This window comes from Bactrocera oleae, chromosome 5 (genome assembly GCF_042242935.1).
Source record: "Bactrocera oleae isolate idBacOlea1 chromosome 5, idBacOlea1, whole genome shotgun sequence".
NCBI classification, from domain to species: Eukaryota; Metazoa; Arthropoda; class Insecta; order Diptera; family Tephritidae; genus Bactrocera; species Bactrocera oleae.
The window spans coordinates 13,203,832-13,224,791 of NC_091539.1; the positions used below are offsets into that span (position 1 = coordinate 13,203,832).

At 33.3% G+C, this 20,960-nt stretch overlaps 1 protein-coding gene across 4 annotated transcripts in view; it reads right to left on the reverse strand.

Annotated features, from left to right (window-relative positions):
• spri (Src homology 2 domain-containing protein sprint) overlaps positions 1-20,960 on the reverse strand; it is a 444,507-nt gene that overhangs the window by 333,962 nt on the left and 89,585 nt on the right. For 2 of the 4 annotated variants that reach the window (XM_070110331.1, XM_036371167.2), the window contains exon 2: positions 1,916-3,073. The exons of the other annotated variants lie outside the window; for them this stretch is intronic. In XM_070110331.1, coding sequence (XP_069966432.1) covers positions 1,916-1,945 — 30 coding nt within the window. In that variant the 5' untranslated portion in view covers positions 1,946-3,073. The remainder of the gene's footprint in view (positions 1-1,915; positions 3,074-20,960) is intronic. 4 annotated transcript variants of the gene reach the window in all.

Below are 20,960 nucleotides of genomic sequence, written 5' to 3' on the forward strand. Positions count from 1 at the left end.
TTGAATTTCCAGTGCTTAAATTTGAGTTGGCAACTCAGAGGCGTGAAATTTATGCCATTTTAATAGCGTGGCAGCAAAACTGTCAAAGTGAAATTGAACGCTGACATAATTTCATAGCCGAAACTACGAATAAGACGCGAGGCGACGGTTAAGCCTCAGGCCGGACATGTCAATTGGCCGCACAATGATGCCAAATGGTGTGGTTTTATGAATGAGCAAATGAGTACTCATATGAGTATATATATTTATGTAAATATAAGTGTGGAGGATGAATTCATTGACTTGGTAATCAAGTAATCAAGTGGTGTAATGAGAAAAAGTACAGCAAGTGCGCAGCAAGTATGAGTGCTTGATTTCGGGTCTTATTGCTTTGTTTCAAATGAAGATTGTGGCATGAATTCTACATGACGAAATCTACTTTGAGCGCAGCTTATAAAATACATATGAAAGTTGATATAAATGCAGTAGCCGAGTAGTTTAAGTGATGACTAATACTCGTTGGTTTGTGGTACAGACTTCCGAAAAAGAGGCCAGTCGTTACTAGTATATGATTGAGATTCTATAAAAAAGGGCCATTGTGAAGAATCTTAGCAAATCAGGCTCGGAATGAATTGTCGAAGCACATATTATTTCACAGAGAAACTTGGCAGACACAAAGGAAGCCTTAAAATTCAATGCAAGCAATCTTTGCTCACTTTACTTAATTCATTCTGCTCTGCTCTACTGTGACAGCTCATATGGCCAAATGAAAGTTTAAAGAGCCGTCAAATTCGCCATGAGAATACTCAAAATCAAAGCATCAAAAGCAATCAAAGCTTTTTCGACCAGTGATTTAGGTTATTCCTCACTTTGAAATTCCACCTTTAGAAAATTGTAAAACTGGATTCGGTGGAATGCAAAGCATACACGGAGGATGATGAGACGCTGGAACATTATCTTTGTGAATGCCCAGCCTTCAGCCGGTTGAGACGGGATATCTCACATGACTCTCATTATTTCAACTTATGAGACATTGGGCAGCAGGGGTGGAAAAAAATCAGTTTTTTTTACCAAATCCACTGAGTAGCTGGATAGGGCTTAATTTGGTTACCTGCTGGGAGCTAGTGGGCCTAAAGATGGGCAAAGTGCCGTCAGGTGCGGTCTGGCGATTCTGGACCTCGACTCCGAAATATTTGTGATGTCTATAAGAACTTTTTTTTCTACCCGAAATACCTATAAAGGTTTATTTGTCCAGAACGAAATATGTTTCATTATTAAACCCTGAAGAGAGTATTAAGTTTGCCACGAAGTTTGAATTACCAGAAGAAAAACGTCGGAGAATGACATGCTGAGTCGATTTAGCCATATCCGTCTGTCTGTATATACGCGTACTAGTCTACAAGTAGCTGCTGATTTGTCGGATTCGCCGATATCGGACTAAAGCATATAGCTGCCGTACAAAATGAACAAACAAATGAAGTTTTTGTATGAAAAACTTATTTATTTGATGAGATATTTTCACGAAATTTGGGTTAAAAAATATATCATAGACAACGTTATAATATCCCAACAAATTTTTCGGATCGGATCACTGTAGCATATAGCAGCCATACAAACTGGAGGATTAAATTCTAGTTTTTGTATAAGAAACTTTTTCATTTGGCAAGAGATCTTCACGAAATTTGGCGTGAATTATTGATCAAGCCAATGATATTATCTCCCAACAAATTGTTTAGATCGAACAGCATAAAGCTGCCATAATTATACATACATACAAGTCTACATATCTGTACATACAAGTATAATAAGTCCGTTGCTAATAAAACCGTTATGTGTTTTATCGCCAACAATGTGCAGCTTAGCAAATAAATTTGCAAATTTTTCAATAATTTTATCCATAAATTTTATGTACAATAAAAATATTTAATAAACCTACCGCTATTGCATCCATTACGGCATTCACCATTTTGTCTGTTGTTGTTGTTGTACGCTTTTGTTATTGCACTTATTTACCTTTTTTCTATATATGTGTTACTCAATATTTTCTTGGTGTTGACATTTAATTTGTTGAAATCACACAAACAGCTGCTTACAAGAACAACAACAACAGCTAGCAACTAACTGCTAGTAAGCACACTCGCTACAAGCGGTGGATACCTGGGCCCGCTGGCCATCTAATGCCACGAGAGTGTGGCTAAAACACAAACACACACACTTTTCAAATTAATTTCGAATGCTTGTGTGTGTGTGTGTTAGTTGGTGTACGTTTGCTTGTTAAAAACACCGTTACGAGTGTTGTGGGTTGTGTTAGCCAAATTAATCCATGCAAATACGCCAAGTAACTGCTGCTTATTTTTTTCTTTTCTTTACTTCTTTTACAATAATAATTGTTGTTGTTGTTTTTCTCAAGCATCAACTGATTACGCTTGACCAGTTGGTGTTGTACGGTTTGATCGGAATGTATTAAATAAGCGAATTGGTTGGTGCGCTTCACTTGGCCGATGAGTGAGTAAGCTGCCGAGGAACACACACGTACACACCCTTACACAAACACATATGTACGGTTTTATTTCTATATGTTAATCCAGTGTGTGGCTCGCGTTTGCTGGTTTATTTGGTTTCTGCAAATTGATTTCGTTGTAAAAAGTAGTAAAACAACAACAATAAATGTTTGTTGCCGGTGAAAGGTAATAACGTTATGTTTACACACACACACTCATATATACAAGCAGTTTGCCGGACAGGTGATTTGTTGTTGATTTTATTTTGTTTTATTTGAATTTTGTTTTTGTAATTTTTGTGCTTTCCTCGTTATGATCAAAATTGAGATTTCCTTGTTTGCACATAACTTCGTAAAAAATTAATTTTTGATGATTTTTATTTGCTGTCGCTTCATTTCGGTGGATTATCACTTTAATCGGTTTTTCATATTTTTTTAATTTTGTCTTTTCCACTTTTGCCACTCACAACTAATTGAGTTTTCTGTTTGTTTTGTTAATTCGAATATTTCTCATGTTTTTTATTTTCACAGTTATCATATTGCTCAATTTCGATTATTTCGGGGATTGTTTGTTTTTAAGCTTGGATTTTCATGCTTTGAAAATGTTAACAAAAAATTACAATAGAAAAAAAGTCCATATAACTTACAGTAAGCAAAACAATAGAATAATTAAAAAATAATAATTAATTAATAAAAAAAAGCTAGAAAATAAGTTAAATTTAATTTCAAAAAAATTAAAATAAATTTTACCCAATGCAAAAAAAAAAAAAATACAACAAATGTAATTAAAAAATTTACAAGTAAGAAAGTGCTAAGTTCAGGTGTAACTGAACATTTCATACTCTTGCAACTTGCAAAGATCAAATACGGAGAAATTACTTCAATTAACTAATTTTATAAAAATAGTATAACTCATAAACTGACCGACATATTCAGCTTATTAGAATAACGAACATCGTTATAAGCACTATAAGAGGGTTTGGGTAATTCCTAGATCAATATCACAAATTTTCGGCATTAAACTATGGTACGTCCAATGTTATTCTTTTCAGTTAATATTGTTCATATATCTTACATATCGACTGATATATACAGTATAAAGTCAATCAGAAGTTTGAAAATCTTATACTCGTATTTGGTATATGAAAGAGCTTTTTTCCATTTTTGCAATTACCATTGAAAGAGATGATCTCTGAGTCTCATTCAGGGACTTTACATGCCATCACAAATATATAATATTATGCCGAATAGAATCAGCTCGATGTTTTAAAATCGTGATATTGGTTATATGGCGGCTAGGACTAGTTCTAAACCGATTTTTTCTATTTTATGCACAAAGATAAATTGTTATAATAAAAACACGCTTGCATATTGATATTTTCGGTATAAAGTTAGCCAGAAGTTCGAAAATGTTTCTATTAGATATATGGGGACTAAGGGAATTATTGATCTGATTGAACCCATTTTTGGCACACGGGTATATTGATATATTATATTAATGTCAGATAAAGATTCTCTCTGAATTTTGATAATATATCCCACAGACTGACAGATATTTTCAATAAAAATTCGGCAATAGGAATTGAGGTCCATACATTCTGTACCTGGGGGCAAGAACAGTTTTTCGATTAATGGCGTTTTGTGCTTTCATTGGGATATCTCACAAGTTACAGCTTGCACAGGCAGATAGACGGATGGACAGACAGATATCCGGATCTCAACTCGTCTCGTCATAGTTATATATATAACCCTACAAGTATATCTATCTCGATTAGTTTTAGGTGACACAAACAACTACGACAAAAGAAAATTAAATTATTTTAAACATTTTTAAACACAATAAAAATAATAAAAATTTTAAATATTAAAGATTTCTTTGTCCTTGTCGAACTTTTTATTTTTTTCAAGCATATTGTAAACAGTTGGCAACTCTATATAATATATGGTATATATATATTTTGTTTTTAAGTTTTTGATATACCTTCTCTTATATACTCAAATTGTATATAACTTTTATAGTTTTATACTAATTTCTTATTTAAATAATTCGTTTTTAATAATCTAGCAATGTCATGAAATCAGACTTAAGGTACAGTCTTAAATACTATTTATTTAGTATATGTATTTGATTTCTGAAATTTTTAGAAAATATTTTATTCAAAATTGAAGGAAGGTGGCAACCATGTTTCTTTGTATAACAAAATCAAAATTTCGTATACCTCTTAGTTTTTAGTTAAGCACGCCAGATTGCCAATTTCCAACATTTTATATTTTCCAAAAAGTAATTTTGACAGTTGGAAAGTCTAAAAAAAATTTTTTTTTAAAAAACATTTTTGTATACTTTCTCTTAGATACATATGTGTAGCTTGTATAGTTTTAGACTAATTTTTGATTTATTAATTAACTACATATGGCAACGCTTTTATTAATTTTAAACAGTGGAAAGGATTTTCAAAGAAACGGAACATAAATTATTTTGTTCTTAATATCACTCCAAATATTATATTTGCGGCAATAAATTAAAAAAGTGCTGTTGTTTCTCAAAAAGCGGCGTCTTAAAACGCCATAAATATTTATAAACATTTTCGACAAATATAAATGCTCGTAAACCGTAAATAAATATATTAAATGCGCGTCCCTGACATATTGTTGTTTTTACATTCACTGTATATTTTTTGTCAGACTACACGCCTGCGCGCCACAACCTGTTCCGGCGATAATCGCATGCGTTAAGCAACAATAAAAGCAAAAACAAACTAATTTAGCATGCGGTGTTTTATCGAATTCCGTATGCTTTTTATATTTTGAACGTAAATGATCGTAATTAGATACGTTGATTTCATTGTTGAGAATTTTAAATTTGGTTATTGTTGTTTTCTTTTTGTGTGGTTTACTTTTTATTTTTATACCCTGAACAGAGTTTGTAACACCCAGAAGGAAACGTCGGAGACCCTACAAACTGTATACATAAATGAACAGCATGATGAGCTGGGTTGATTTAGCCATGTCCGTCTTGTATAGATGGGCTGACTATATCATATGGTTGAACGATCGGAATCAAGTCCTTGTAAAGAGCCTTTATATTTATGAAGGGTATTATAGTTTCGGTGCAACCGAAGTTAACGTTTTTTCTTGTTATTAAATTTTTTGTGACTGGTAGCCAGTCGAGCGCGTAAATTCTTTTGATCGCCAGCGTTGATCAGCATGCTAAAATTAGCGAGATTATATTTATTTTTTTATATCATTTTTTTGTTTGTTTTTCGTTTCTGTGCGTTAATTCCTGTGTCATCTAAAAATCAAATTAAATGATTTTTTTTTTTTTTTAACTTTTTTTCGGCATTTGCTAAAACGTTTTTTCGATCAATGAAATAATTTCCATTCTCAACACACTTTTGTTGCAGAAAACTGGCTTAGATGCACGATTCAGAAATTTGTATTTAGCATGTGAGCTTTAAATGATTTGAATTCAACTACATTGTGCTCTAATTCATTTCAATGAGAGGCATTTTGAATAATGGATTTGGATTTTATACAAATATAATATATATTATCTAGGCAATAACAACCAAACATACACCATATGATATTATCAGCGAAATTTAAAGTGAATTTAAACAAAAAACATAAAATGTTAATTCTTTAGTTATTCGTCAAAATAAATTTCATCCCCTTCAAAGTAAGCCCCGTCCAACAGACGGAATAGTCTTTTTCCGGTATAGCCTTCAAGAACTTCTTCGATTCGGCTTTTATCTCATCAATCGTGTTAAAACGGCGTTCCCGCATTTTGAGTTTGTTGAATAGCCAGAAGTTCCACAGAGCCAAATCAGGCGAAAACAGTGTGACATGAGTCGAGTTTTTGGCAAAAAAGTCACGAAGAACCAATGCAGTATGACATATGTTAGTTGTCAGCAGAGATAAAGATCCTGTCATTAGAAATGAGAGAGCAAAGCACCTACCCGACTTTGACAGTTGACTGGATCGGGTAGGTTTTGACGCTTTGGAATTGAAACGACTGGAACGGCCAGATTGAAATTCTACCAAAAAGATATATGAACGGAGGGATTTGTTGTCGTCGTTCAATATCACTAATAAAAACTGTAAAGAATAAAAGAAAATGCAAAATTTAAATATATTTGAGCAAATGTTTCGCAAGATGATGCATCATAGTATTAATTTTCAATTAAAAATTATTAAACAAATTCAATAATTGAAAGCTATCGGGCTTAAATCACTATTCTAAGTATTGAAAGTTCAAAAGTAAGTACCTTTAATATACCATAAACCATAAAAAAAGATTTAAATAGTTTCTCCATATATTAAACCTCCAATATTAATCTTTTTTTTCGTAATAAATGTTGGGTGTTTTAATTTAAATGCCCAAACTTTATTATTTTAACCGATCTGGCTACAATGGAAAATGTTGTAAAAACGCTAATATTGAGGCGCTTTCAAACTGGAACAAGTTGTATATCCCTTTATCACTGGTTGACAGTTTGGGCCGGCGGAAGAATTTCATAGTGCACCACTTCACGATAATCACGTTATCTTACTTTTTGATGACAGTAGTAAAACTAAACCTAATATGTTTAATTTTCGTATCCCACAGACCCCTAATGCTCTATCAACCAAATTTGTACAGGGCAGGTCTTTCTGGCACGTCTTCTGACAGTGTGAAAATTAGTGAAATCAGATGATAACCCCGCCGTGCTCCGCATATAATGGTTGTCTTGAAAACTACTACTAACTGCAATAACTCACTAAATAAATATGTGAGAAGCAATAAATTTCACATCCTGTCTGATACAGAAGGGCCTCGAAAGAGAAAGTGGCAAAATTGGACAATGAGCGTGAGGTCACCCACCTTTAGGTGAAATCCTATATCTCAATAATGCACCACTTTGGTACATTACATTATCCCGATGTTTTTGTGATACAGTGTGCGTATGGCGCATATATAATCCTATGTTTATGCCTACTCTCCATACAGAGTAGTTTTAAATTCTATCTAATTCTTCCATTTTACAAGATGTGAATCAAGAGTCAATGACGTTATCGAATTAAACCTTTGAAAAAATAGTGCCGTTATGGTATACTATCTTACGTATAAAAATTGTCGAAATCGAACCCCAACTTTTTAAAACCCCAGATATTCAATATATGAAATTCTGAGAGAATCTTTTATATTAAAAGTGAAAAATATCGGGTCAATACTTCCTCACGCCCACATGCCGTATAAAAAGATTTTTGAACCCGTTTATGAAAACATCTTTTTTTGATAACGCCAAAATTGGATTAAATCGAGTCAATACTACCGACACATACTGAGTGAAATCGATTCACGATTTACCTCAGTTCCCATATACTACATATATATCCTAATTCCCGTTATTCAATATGTCGGTCAGTGTGTGAATTATCTTCTTAAAATTGCGTAGAAACATGTTCTCGAGTATACTTGAGTGATATATTTGCAATTAGTCCATATTTGGTCATAACTTCAGTAGCCATAATCAGACCTAAAAAGTCGATATACGACTTCGACTCTAGTCAATTTCGAAATAATGAAACAACCCAGTTTCAGTAATATAAATATAAAGAAAAATCGATCTCTAAGTTGAGAAGAAAATACTAAACCTTTTTCGAACTCCTTTGGATCATAAGAGTCCTAAGAATACTGCTTACTTTAACTGATAATCTAACTTTCAGAACAGAGCATCTTTCTCTCGAATACCGTCTGGGCTTCTTCACTACATTAAAGGAGAATGTTTATAATAAGACAGATACTATTGAAGTGTGTTCTTAAATGAGAGGCCACTGCCTAAATAGTTCATACAGATTTGTTTATGATCCAATTAGCACTCTCCTTCGATTATTTTTTTTTTACTTATCTAGATAAAAACTTAATAGTTCTGATGATATTGTGATCTGCTAAGAAAATAGTGTCTGGTGGGAACTGATAAAATTTTTATTGGTTAATATTTTTTGTAATATAGAAGATTTTAAAACATTACAAGAAAATTTTTTATAATTTATAAATTAAGAGGAACCCATTCAAGCCACTTTAAAAACTTCTATGTAATTAAAAAACTGTAGCCCACAGGCCCTAACGGTTGCTTTAGGTTAAATGTTCGGCAAAATTTGACAAATTATTTCTCAAATTATAGACTTTTTAGACTACCATTTAATTAAGTAAATTAGCAAATTGTTTACATGAATTAAGAGGCTGCTTAAAACGCCTATTCTCACATATTTTCTACCAACTCTGGCTTATTCATAATGCCATAAAAGCCTGTTGATTGGAATAATAACAGTATGGCATCATCACTGCTTTTGAAACTCCTATAAAATTAGATTTTAATAACACCAAAATATGTGTAATCGATATAAAAAATATGTCGACTTAATTAATGAACGGATTACCAATTAAGTTCTTTTCATTTTGGATAAATTTACGTAATCCAACACATTTATGGTGAGTTTGAATTATGACACCGCTACTCGTTATAGCAAATAGCCGAATATACAGCGATTGCACACAAATAAATTAAGACCTACATATCCACATAACTCGCAGCTACACTCGTCGCACCGACTGCTTCGTCAGCTAAAGTGTCAGCTAAAATGCGTGGGTCGATTTATTGGTTGAAAATAAAATTTTATTACAAAACAAATGAGCGTTGATTGTCAGAAGAAGAGAAAATGTAAATTATTTAACTGAAAAAATTTGTGAATTTGAGCTTTCAAGGAGTCAAGAAAAAAAATTAAAAATTCATATTTACTTGTATGTATGTACGCATAGGAAACAAGAAAAACTACAATAATAAACGTTAATTATTAAGTGGCTCGTTAAAGCCTCAATGAAATTCATTTTACAGGTCATGGGAAAATTTAAAAAAAAAAAAACAATTTTACCATCCAATAGTTTTCCCTTTTTTTTATATATTTTTAAAATAGCTTTTAATTAGACAAAATATTAATTTAAAAAAATTTGTAATATTTTTACTGTCTTACCGTTTTTTTTTAAATCGCACTTAATTAAAAACAAAATTTCTATGAATTTATCTAGCAAAAACAACAAGTCAAAAAAATATATTTTCTTATTTGATGGCATTATTTTGAGAAATAAAGTAAAAAGTTTAAAAAACAACAAAAAACGTTAACTTGGGTTGCACCGAAGCTATAATACCCTTCACAAATACAAACGATGCTTTACAAGAACTTAATTTCGATCGTTCAGTTTGTATGTCAGCAAAATGCCATAGTAATCCGATCTAAGCAATTTTTTCGGGGATTGAATAAAAACCCAAGGCAGTATTTCAACTTATTTTAAATGATAGTATAACTAATAAAAGTAATTGAACTTTATATAGCCATATAAGACATCTGAATAATCAGCATAAAAAGAATTATAATATTGAAACTAAATAATTGCCTTAATGCGTATCTTTATAGCTATTTTCGTAGATATTTTGTTCCCGATATTATTTGACAAAAAATAATTTTTAGAGATATACTCGTATTAATAGTTATTATATCATGTTGAGGGTATATTAAGTTTGCCACGAAGTCTGTAACACATAAAAAGGAAACCTCGGAGACCCTATTAAATATATACATACATAAATAATCAGCATGACGAGCTGAGCCGATGTCCGTCTGTTTGTCTCTTTAGGAGAGCTAGTTTCTCAGTTTTTGAGATATAGCTCTGCAATTTTGCACCTGTATTTTTCTTCCCAAAAAGCTGTTCATTGTCGGAACCACCGATATCGGTTTAGGATAGGCTATTTATATATTTAATTTATAATTTATAGCATACAGCTGCCATAAAAACTGATCGATGAAACTCAAGTTCTTACTAGAACAACTTTTTTATTAGAAAGATAACTTCATGAAATTTGGCATGAATTATTATCACAGTCAATGCTACAATATCCGAAAAAACAACATACAAACCGATCGATTAAAACCAAGTTTTTGTATAGAATCTTTTGTATTCGTGAGAAGTGCTTCATTACTCCAAAGAAATATGCTTGGTCATCGAGATGTTGCCTCGGGCTCACATCTTTTTAATGAACTCGAATTCAGTGAAGACTCTTCGACCTCAGATTATTGCTTCCAAAAGCAGTGACTTTGAGTTCGACGACTAAAAATTGGATAGTTCATTCTAAAGCCATATAAAGGGCACACCACGAGCGTAACGCTCATGAAAAGAACACTAAAGTGGTTAAATCCAATAAGAATCCAAAAGAGTTTTCACATCTAAAGTGTGTCTCTGTCTTCCCATACATAATAGTTACAGTCGCCACTTTTGTTTACTTTCTTGCAAAGTAAACCGTAAAATACGCATTGATGTGCCTCAAAAGCCGCAACAAACCAGATTCGCCGCGCTCTATGCCGCTAAACCCCGCAAATAAAGCGGAAAACATATGTATTCGTAAATATATAAATAAGCGAAATAGCTAAAAAATCAAAAGCAATGAACTTGAAATTGTTAAAAATCACACAACAACACAAACAATGCCTTTGTAGACACAATGCTGCAGTCGCCGTGTTAAAAGCGAAACCAAACACAGAAATGGCTAAAACGTCGCCACGAATATGGCCAGGCGGGTCTGCCGCGAGTGAATTCCGCGAATTGGCCGTAACAAATCACACAATTTAACTCGCTCGCACTAAACGCCGATAAGCAGCAACACAGCAGCCAAGAGCACAAAACAGCAACAACAACAGCAAAGCCGTAGCATAAACAATAAAACAAAAACGCGTTAACATCTGCCATATATGGCTTGAACCGGGTAGCGCACTGGCAGACGACGCGCCGCCGCCCGCGCACCATCACCTTTTCGTTGTCAATGCCAAAGCTGAGTGGAGCTGAGTCAATACCAGAAATAGATGCCGCGCTGTCGTCATTGTTGTCGTCTGTTCGCTACTTTTGTCGCGGCCGCCGTCGCTCCAACAGCGATTGACTATGTATGCAGTGGCCGGCCAGTGGGCGCAATGGGACCAGTAGCTCAGGCGGTCAATAGACTTTCCGCCATAATTGTTCACATTGTATAAATAACATTTGCACTTTGTGGCAAAGACAAGATGCCTTGGCGCGTGCAACGTTCCGTCGTTTTGTGCTGGACTTTATGGACAATGAGGGCGATTACAGCAAGGACAAAATTAGCCATAATCACTGGCGGTGTTATACGACCAAGCGGAATGGGTAGAAGAGTATATGGCATTTGTCTGAGAAACTTAGCTTGTCTCAATAAGGAAGTTCAATTACGTTAAGAGCTAAGAAAACAATTGAATTTGACTGCGAGTCTCAAATTTGAGATCAGTCTGCCAATCCTCTGAGTAACTTATTGCTGATGGTCAGCGATCGCGGTATATGCTAAAACTAATTATGCTTTCCGATTTCAAGAATATACATATAGTACTATGTAAGTAAACTACTTACAGCAGTGGAGTGCACAGAACAAGTTACTAGTTCTAAGAATACGTAAAATATCTTACATTATGCTAACGATGAAGGATTTGAAGAATAAATTTCAGTAACTTGTAGCTCAGCAGCAGATGTTCTTCTCCAAAAAGCAGCATCTTTTAGAGAGGTATTTATCCACTCTGGTACACAGGTATTGAGCTCGCTGACTGTGAGCTCAAAGCTAGTAGCATCAAGCCACTTCCATATTAAACTTGTTTGGATGCCTGGCCACAGCGGTATCGTCGGAAATTATAAAACCGATGAGCTTGCAAAAAAAAGCACCCATACCCAATTTCCATGAGGATGGGAACGAACAGGGATTCCACTGTCTTTTCGCATTCGGCACTTTTGCTATCGACATCGCGTGAGCTCAAAAAGCTAACTGAAATGATAGGCGTCCTAAATATACACTTTGGAATTGAAACTCATGTGGTGAGGCTACATATTTTAGAGGATGCAACTTGTCAAAGTTTCAATGAAGAAGATGAGGTAGAAACATCTAGATACTTTTTCCTCCTTATTCATTCATACCTAGGAGTTCTGGGCATCACAACGAACAAGCGTCTCTAGCTCTACAAATCGAAATTTTTTATGGTCACACGAAAAATCCGCCTATTTACCTAACTTAGCTTGCAGCTCTCTTTTTTAATGAGAGGTACAAGTAAATAATTTGAGGTAGGGAAGAGTTTAAAAAAGAGAGCTGCAAGTTAAGTTAGTTGAAGTATTCGTACCATTTTTTTGAATATCTAATACGTTCTAGGCTAAAATAACTAATTTTCTATATATTTTCTAAGAATCAATATTATTTTTTTAATTAATCTTTCCTTCATATTCTCTCTATCTGCCTGAATTCATGTTTAGAGAAAGTAGAAACATTTTTTTAAAGTTAGAATAGTTTAAGAAGTTTATTTCGAATGCTAGACCGTAGTTCGTGCTTGAAATTTAGTTAATGGGATTTAAGAAGTTCCCTTTTGTTCACTCAACCTAAGATTTATTTGACGTTTATTTGTTCATCGCTGTTGGGGAAAAAGAAAATGTAAAAAATTATAATTTTTGACTAGGGCTCAATTTATGGTTGTCAAATATAGAATTTTATAATGTAGAATTTTTTCATCACTATAATTGATTATTCTAATCTAACTTTACAGACTTGGTATTATTATGATACATCTCGAATTACTCAGCATTACAGCCAGTCTGAGGGCAAAATCTCCACATAATCTTGCAGTGGCAATGAATATTGTATAATATTCAGTGCTATAAAATTCACACCAATGCATAGACAATATTCTTCCTTTTAATTGCAGGATCTGATACGATCTGGAGACATTTAAAGCTATTTAGCATCCGTATGTTATGCCACAAATAATATGAACATATGGATGTGCCTATAAACACATACAAGTATTGTCTCTTAAATATATGCACGCCACTAAGGAGTATAATTGCTTGTAGCGTCGATCAGATAGCGAAAGCACGCCAGCCTCACAGCCGACAGCAACTAACTACAAAATTAATTACGCACCGATAAATGTTATATATAATACATACATATATGTAAATATGTATTTGCACTAGTAATTAAATATTTGCTGAACCCCATGCCGTTTATCTGCGTAATTACATAAAGAAATATTCCCATTACTTACTTACATAATTGAACTGTAGCGTAAAGAAATCGTAAAGCTTTTCAATTTAACGGTATTTCTTTAAATGCAGTTAATACGTAATTTTTAGTGTATTTTTTGCGTTAACAATTGAGATTAATTAATGAAGTCATTTGTACACGCAAAGTGAGTTGACTCGCTAAACGAGCGCGGATGGTAGTCTGTAATACAATACATAGGGTGGGACATAAAAAAAAAATTTAAGTAAAAATGTTTTGTTGTTGTTATAAGAAAAATACAAAAAAAAAATTAAAAAAAAAAATATTTGTACAAATGTATATGAAAAGGATTTTATGATTAAAACATAGAAATAATTAAAACTATAATTACGTTATGAAAATTCTAATTACAATAGAAAATTGCAATCTGCCAAATAATTACTGATAAGAAATAACTACTAAGAGTATTTAAAATTACATAACTTAATTAAATTTACGTAACTAACTACTTATGTATAATAAAAAAAAATATGAGTAATCAAAAATTGTAATTACATAACTATAACTTTTGTTATAATAAAAATAATTATATATAAATATAATTAATATTTAAAGTTAATACATTACAATTTCAATTGAACACTTATTTATTACATTTATTATTATTAAGATAAATAACTACTTATGATAATTACTTGTTAACTGAATTGTAACTGCTCATTTTAATTTGTAGTTAAAAGATATTTGATATAAATAAGAACTACTTGGGTAATTAAAGGTTAAAATTATATAATTACAAATGTAATCGAAATCATATATTAAATTTTAAAAAAACTGATGAAAAATGGAACATAAATACCACAAGTAATTAATCGTTGTAACAATCAAAAATTTGCATATACTAATATGACTTACAAATAATATTAAATCTGAAATCATTTATTATTAAAATATTTAATACTAATTAATTTTTAGATTCCTTAATATTATTTTATATTAGAAAGAGGCAGCAATTGTTTTTGGTTGAACAATACAAATTAAATTAATATAACTAATACCTAAAACAAATAATTACTACGAGTAGTTAAAATTTTTAAACACATAATTACTATAAATAAAATCAAAACTAATTACTAATTGAGTATAATTGCTACAAGTAATTAACTGTTGTACTTATGTAATGACAATGATTAGTAATGTCAACGATTAACTACATAAGTACAACATTTAATTACAAAAATGTTTGTTACTTACTAGATTACTAATTACTTTCTAGATTACTTATTATTATTGTATATTAGAAAGGGATCGAAATAATTTGCGGTTATACAAAAAATATGAAATAACTGCTAAATACTCAGTTGAATTACTTACAAGGAAAACGGTTTAGCGGTGCAACATTCTCCTTACATAACTTAACATTAGCCTAAAAGTAAGTGTCTTCAGAAGTGTTATATTTTTTTTTAATGGATTCGGAAGTGTGCTGTAGAGAACAGTAGGTGAAAGGCTCATGCCGTAACCTGAACATACTCTTAAAAGAGATAGAGCTTACGTAATAAAAATTCCGTCTTTAAGCGTATTCATATAAATATGTAGCGATGACTTAAAACATGCCGAAGTCTTAATTATATGACTTACATATATACACTAAATGTATGAGAAACTTAAGACTCCTTTTTAAATCGGGTGGATCTCGCGGATCTCGAAAATGTTTAACCAAGGTGAGGAAAACCTCAAAGTTGAAGTGCTTACTCTCATGTCAAAACCTTTAATCAGAAACTATTATCAGTATTTTAGATACTATGCTTTAAAAAAGTACTTGCATTTCAACCACCCGCTACCTTAAAGCCTGTATAGTCATACACGAATGCAAATATTTGCACACCTTCAATGCAGTTTGCACTCAATTCACTTGCAAGTATTTATTTACTGTCACTTAAACTATGCTGTAATGATTGTTGTTATTGTTAGTGCTAATGCAGTATTTAGTTGCTGCGGCTGTGTCTATAGCTGGTGCATGCATGTGTCATTGTTGTTTTTTATGTATGTTTTGTTTACTTTGCCACAGCAATTGCAGCCACTAAAATCGTATTCAAGTCATTTGCGTGTTATCGCAATCATAAATTTTAATTGATTTATTGAACTGCGCTCGAGAGGCAGTGTGTGTGCCAAAAAGGAGTCCGGCAGCGGTTTATGGCGATAGGAGAGTCGCCTGTGGCGGGGCCAAGCTCTATACTTACATATTTGTTTATGTGTATGTATACTTATATTTGTGGAAGAATAAAAGAGTTTTCGTAGACAAGTTGCAATCAAGCGACTTAGAGTCTAGTTGCATGCAATAAGGTGTCCACGTGGTTTGTATTTTATTTTATTATTAAAACAAGAAAAAGTCCCCTTCACAAATAAGGAAGTTTCCATACAAGAACTCGATTTTGATCGTTTAGTTTGTATGGCAGCTATATGCTATAGTGGTCTGATATCGGTGGTTCAGACAAATGAGCAGCTTCTTGTGGAAAAAGAGACGAGTTCAAAATTTCAGCGCGATATCTCAAAAAGAGCGGAACTAGTTCGCGTATATACAGACCGACAGACAGAGGGACAGACGGAGATGGACATGACTGGTCACGCTGATAATTTATATATACCTTTTGCTCGTATAGGGTTCCCGACGTTTCCTTCTGGGTGTGACGAACTTCATCAACTCTTTTAAAAGAATCAATGTTCTAGTGCCCTCCACTGTCATTTGAGAACCTTTATGATTGATAAGTCTGGTTTAGGCGAAAAAAATCCCCTTTTGAAATGTATCGGACCTTCATAGAGATCGTTAACTTTATCAAATAAAATGAAATCACACGGGACCAAGTTTTGGAATGTCCAAAACACGGTAAGGGAAATCAAAATATAATATAATATTTTACAAGCTCTATCTAAATTATGAAATATCTGTCTACAAAAAAGCTACTGAAAATTAATAACTTGGTGTGAGAGCGTAAGTAAGAAAGTAAGGTACACGAAGTGATACCGAGAATGATAAAAATGGTATAAAAACTATAACAGTTTCGTCACACACCATTTGACACAACAAAATTTCAGGTCGTGACGTCGTGAATAAATGCTAGGGAATGTTTTGTGCATAATTTTTGCGTTGGATGGGTTTACTATTCACCTCTTTCCATTCTTTGACCTTCGAGGGCCTATGTTCTACTATGGGAAAATATATATGTATGTCATTCCTTGGCTTATAACGTGTCGCAATATTCGTAATCTGTTATTCCTGAAGTATCATTCTTTACATCATATAACTTTGGGAAGTTCGATTATTCTTTTGAATATATATAAGATTCTCACAGTCTCTTGTTACTGAAAAACCAGTCTTCTTAGCTTTTAAGGAATCGGTATAGTTCAGTAGAAGAAAGTTATTTAACTAATCGCTCTTTAAATAATAATTATTGAAAAATATAACATATTAAATAAATGAAATGTGGTGATCCTGATAACCATGGCCAAAGATTGCGTGTTCTTCTGTTGTAGTAATCTGGTACTCACCAGTGTTTTCTATGGAATGAGCAAGTAGTTATTATCAATGACAGTGGTAGCGAGTGCGAATTGACAAGCATGAACTCTATAAATATGTATATAGATATATGTTTTCTCTTATTTTTTATTTAGTGAATCTCGGTTATAAACATTTCTCGCTATCTTTAAGTCCCCAATAACGAAGCAAAATGCAATTTAAATTGAATTTAGGAAGGAAACAGATACATTTGTAAGCAAATAAATAGTTTTTCCCTTTTGCATAGGTAGAAGCAAACAATAATCGCAAATGTCAGGTAAGCCCGTCATTAGCATGAAAGCGACGCATTGTGCGGCTAAGAGTTTGCCGATAGAGGAAGCAAGTAAATAAATAACATTTATAAAAAGAAAAAAGTTGCAAAAGAGAGAAGTAAAAAATGTGTGATAAGCAAGCCGGTATGCTGCCTAAGTTCCAACGTTTAGCCGACTGCCTATCAGTCAGTTGAGGTAGGTTCCAAGCGGCGTTATCGATAAGCGCCTTGCGTGCCGAAGGCGCTCTTGCGCTATTTGTATAATATACGATTTATTTGATTAATGAAGGAAGTAATTTTTTTTCTTCGCTGCTCTTGTCTACCTATTCAGTTTGAAGACAATTGTGACGGTTGTTTCCGCGCTTGAGATTGTATACTGTCCTATTTTAGGGGTAACATATGTACCAATATGTTGTATAGAAATTGTGGGTGCTTATATAGGCGATGTAAAGGTATGGAAGGTATTCAAAAAAATATCATTGATTCAGTATTACTACTGAAAATCAGCATAATATTAGATGACTTGCTGTTATAGGCGCGAAAATAGGATTGTTTAGGTTAAAAGAAAGAAGCATACTAGATATTAAACATTTAAAAGAAAAGGACTTCTGAAAACAAACAAAAAACACAAATACTTTGACGAATAACGCTCTGACAGAGACAGCGGCCAAGACAACTACGTGTAGAACACCACGACTCCTAACGGAGTCCGATGAAGACACCCTCCTCGTCTTCAGTTAGGAGACGATTAAACCAGTGAATACAGCAGGTACCAACCAAAGTACCCACAGCATTAACATAGAACCCTCCACCTCTACAGCAGTCCTGAGTACCAACCAAAGTACACTGGCTGCAAATAGAAAGGGTCAGAGTAAGAAACGAAAAAAGTTCCTAAATCAGGTGAGGAAAATCCGGTGACAGAGGGCAGTCTTCATACTCAATTTGGGAAGTGGATTTAAAGCGCCTAAAACTGATAGTGAAGGAGTATGAAAGCTTCCAGAAAAGAAAACAATCAGAAACTCCTGTCGAACCTAATAAGCAAATAGTTTGACAAAAAAGAAATCGTTTGTAAAGTGAAGCGATGGGAACTCAGCACGAGTGGAGATCGACGTTAGATTGTCGAGTCTAGTTATAGACTATTACCCACCCGGAGTTTGACTGTTCCAAAACGGTAAATAACTAGCACGTGGCTATAGGTGCGGGTATCGCCGTAGCAAATATTCGGGTATCAAAGCCTGATTGATTGTAAGAACTCTTTGAATGGTACCTTAACTCTTCTAAGTTCCATAAAACCTGCGAACTTGTATTTTAGTTATGCCCTTTGCCTTTACTTATTTTGTGCTCCCTTTGTGCCAGCTCATCAAAGTGCTATTCACTAGAGATTGCATTCAGCTGTCAGAGTTGGTGAAATATTTCAGCGATTTTTATTTCAAAAATAAAAGCTGTATTTATTAAAAGCTGCCAGCTGCGATTTCAATATCAATTTTCTTTCAGTTTTTTCTTTATATTTTATGTTTATTTATTTTTTACATTTCTTTAATATTTAATACTTTGTTTTTTTTATGTTTTATTTTTTATATTTTTATTTTTTAATATTTTTTGTTGTGACCGCTGCTGGTCAATGCGCTGTCAAGTGGCAGCAACACTCACGTGCCATGACAAATGCATACAACAGCCACAGACGCGCTACTACTTGCCACCAAATAGCGGCTCAGAGTCCAGCTGACCGCCTTTTCCCCCGCGCTTCCCTAAATTTACAATCATTGTATGTATGCCATAAACTTGCCTTGTACATTCTTATACTTGTTCGAGTATACATACATATATGTATATATACTCGTATGTATGCATGTGTGTCTGTTTGGGTCCGCTGATTCTTTTGAACTTCGCTTTGCTTTAATGTGTTGCAATTTTTCTACAATGACTTTTTTGGGTAAAAGCTTTATGCTGCTCCCTGTGTGCTTCTCTTTTTATGTATGTGTGTGTGTGTTCGGTATTGCGGCGAAAGAAACACTTAATATTATGCAAGTGCTACTTTTAGGGTTCTTGCCCCCAGCACAACTCAGCTGCGCTTTTCGGTTGCAAGCTGTGCATACACATAAATACATATACATATATGCATAAATGTGGTTCACTGAACCCTTTATACCTTGTGGCTCTGCCTTCCGTTCACCTCTATTGCTTAATGCTTTATTGTCTTTTCGGTGTCAGTTAGGATTTTGCTGCATGGATATTCGTTAATTTTAAGGTGCATTAGCGATTGCTTTATTGGCTTGAAAGGTGAAATAATGTAAAAGTAACTTCTATAGGCACTTTAGGGTGGTTCTGAATAAATCAAATATCAAGTTTTGGCAGTCTCCCGCCGGAATTGGTATTACCATAGTTGTGGCAATCACATTTAAATTTTGAAACAGCGGCACAGTTGCCCAAGAGACTAATATGCCGCATGCAAACTAAAAAATCTAAATTTTAATTTAATATTCAAATCAAATAACACTATTTTTATTTACATAACTTTGGTTTTCAATTAGATACGCTTATGATTAATCTGAGCTACGCCCCTTAAACAGTTGCAATTCGTAGGAAATATTTACGCTTTAGAACCACCCTAGTATATTCATATTCGCTGGTATATACACGTATTTTTGATGTGCCAATAATATTTACTTCAAATTCAGTTGTTTATGCTCGACGGAGTTTGCAATAATTTTTATTTTACAAAGAAGGACTTTTAAAATGTAATACAAAATTCAAAATGTAATAACAAGTTCAATAAAATAAAGTAAATTACGAAACATTGCGACAGATATGCTCTATTTTTAAAGTTCACAATATTAAGTTTGCAAATATGCGCTTTCATAAGAGGCACATTCTTAAAAAGCTCAGAAAAATTTTTCCCATTTTTGGTCCACTTTGAAGCTCATATAAGTTTTCATATCAATATTTACGATTCAAAAACCCTTAATTTTGTAATTTACGCTTCCAGACTGATGTGTATGACTTTTAAGGCTAAGTAGAGTCTCCTCCTATGCCCATATAGACATAAGCTTATTATAGTATTACAAATATGTATATGAGACCATGAGGACTAGCAGCTCAAGATCTGATTGTATATCCCAAATGCTTCTTTCTTAAGGATGCTAATAGCGAATATACGAAAGTTAGTTGGATAGGGCAACTCGAAAAGCGAGCTCATCCACACACATTTATTCTGTAAGCTATTAGAATTCTTTTAACAAGTCTATGTAATCCGAGCAGATTCGAATTAATATCCGTCTAAGGACTAATTACTCGGTAACATTGCTCAAAATTATTTTGGTAATGATATTTACCATCACAATAATAATAATCTTCTTTAATAAAATAAGGAATTACCAGGCAGACTGAGAAGTTCATATCGTTTCTACGATAGCATTTAAATATGAGCAACACCTGTTTATTCTGACTATTTCAGTCTGTTTTATAAAATCAGTGAACCGTGTCCATTAACATGTTGGTAGAACTGCATCCCATTGCTTTCATATTAACCTATTAACCATATTGTCCGCATTTGATCATCAGCGATCTTTTACGACCTCAGGA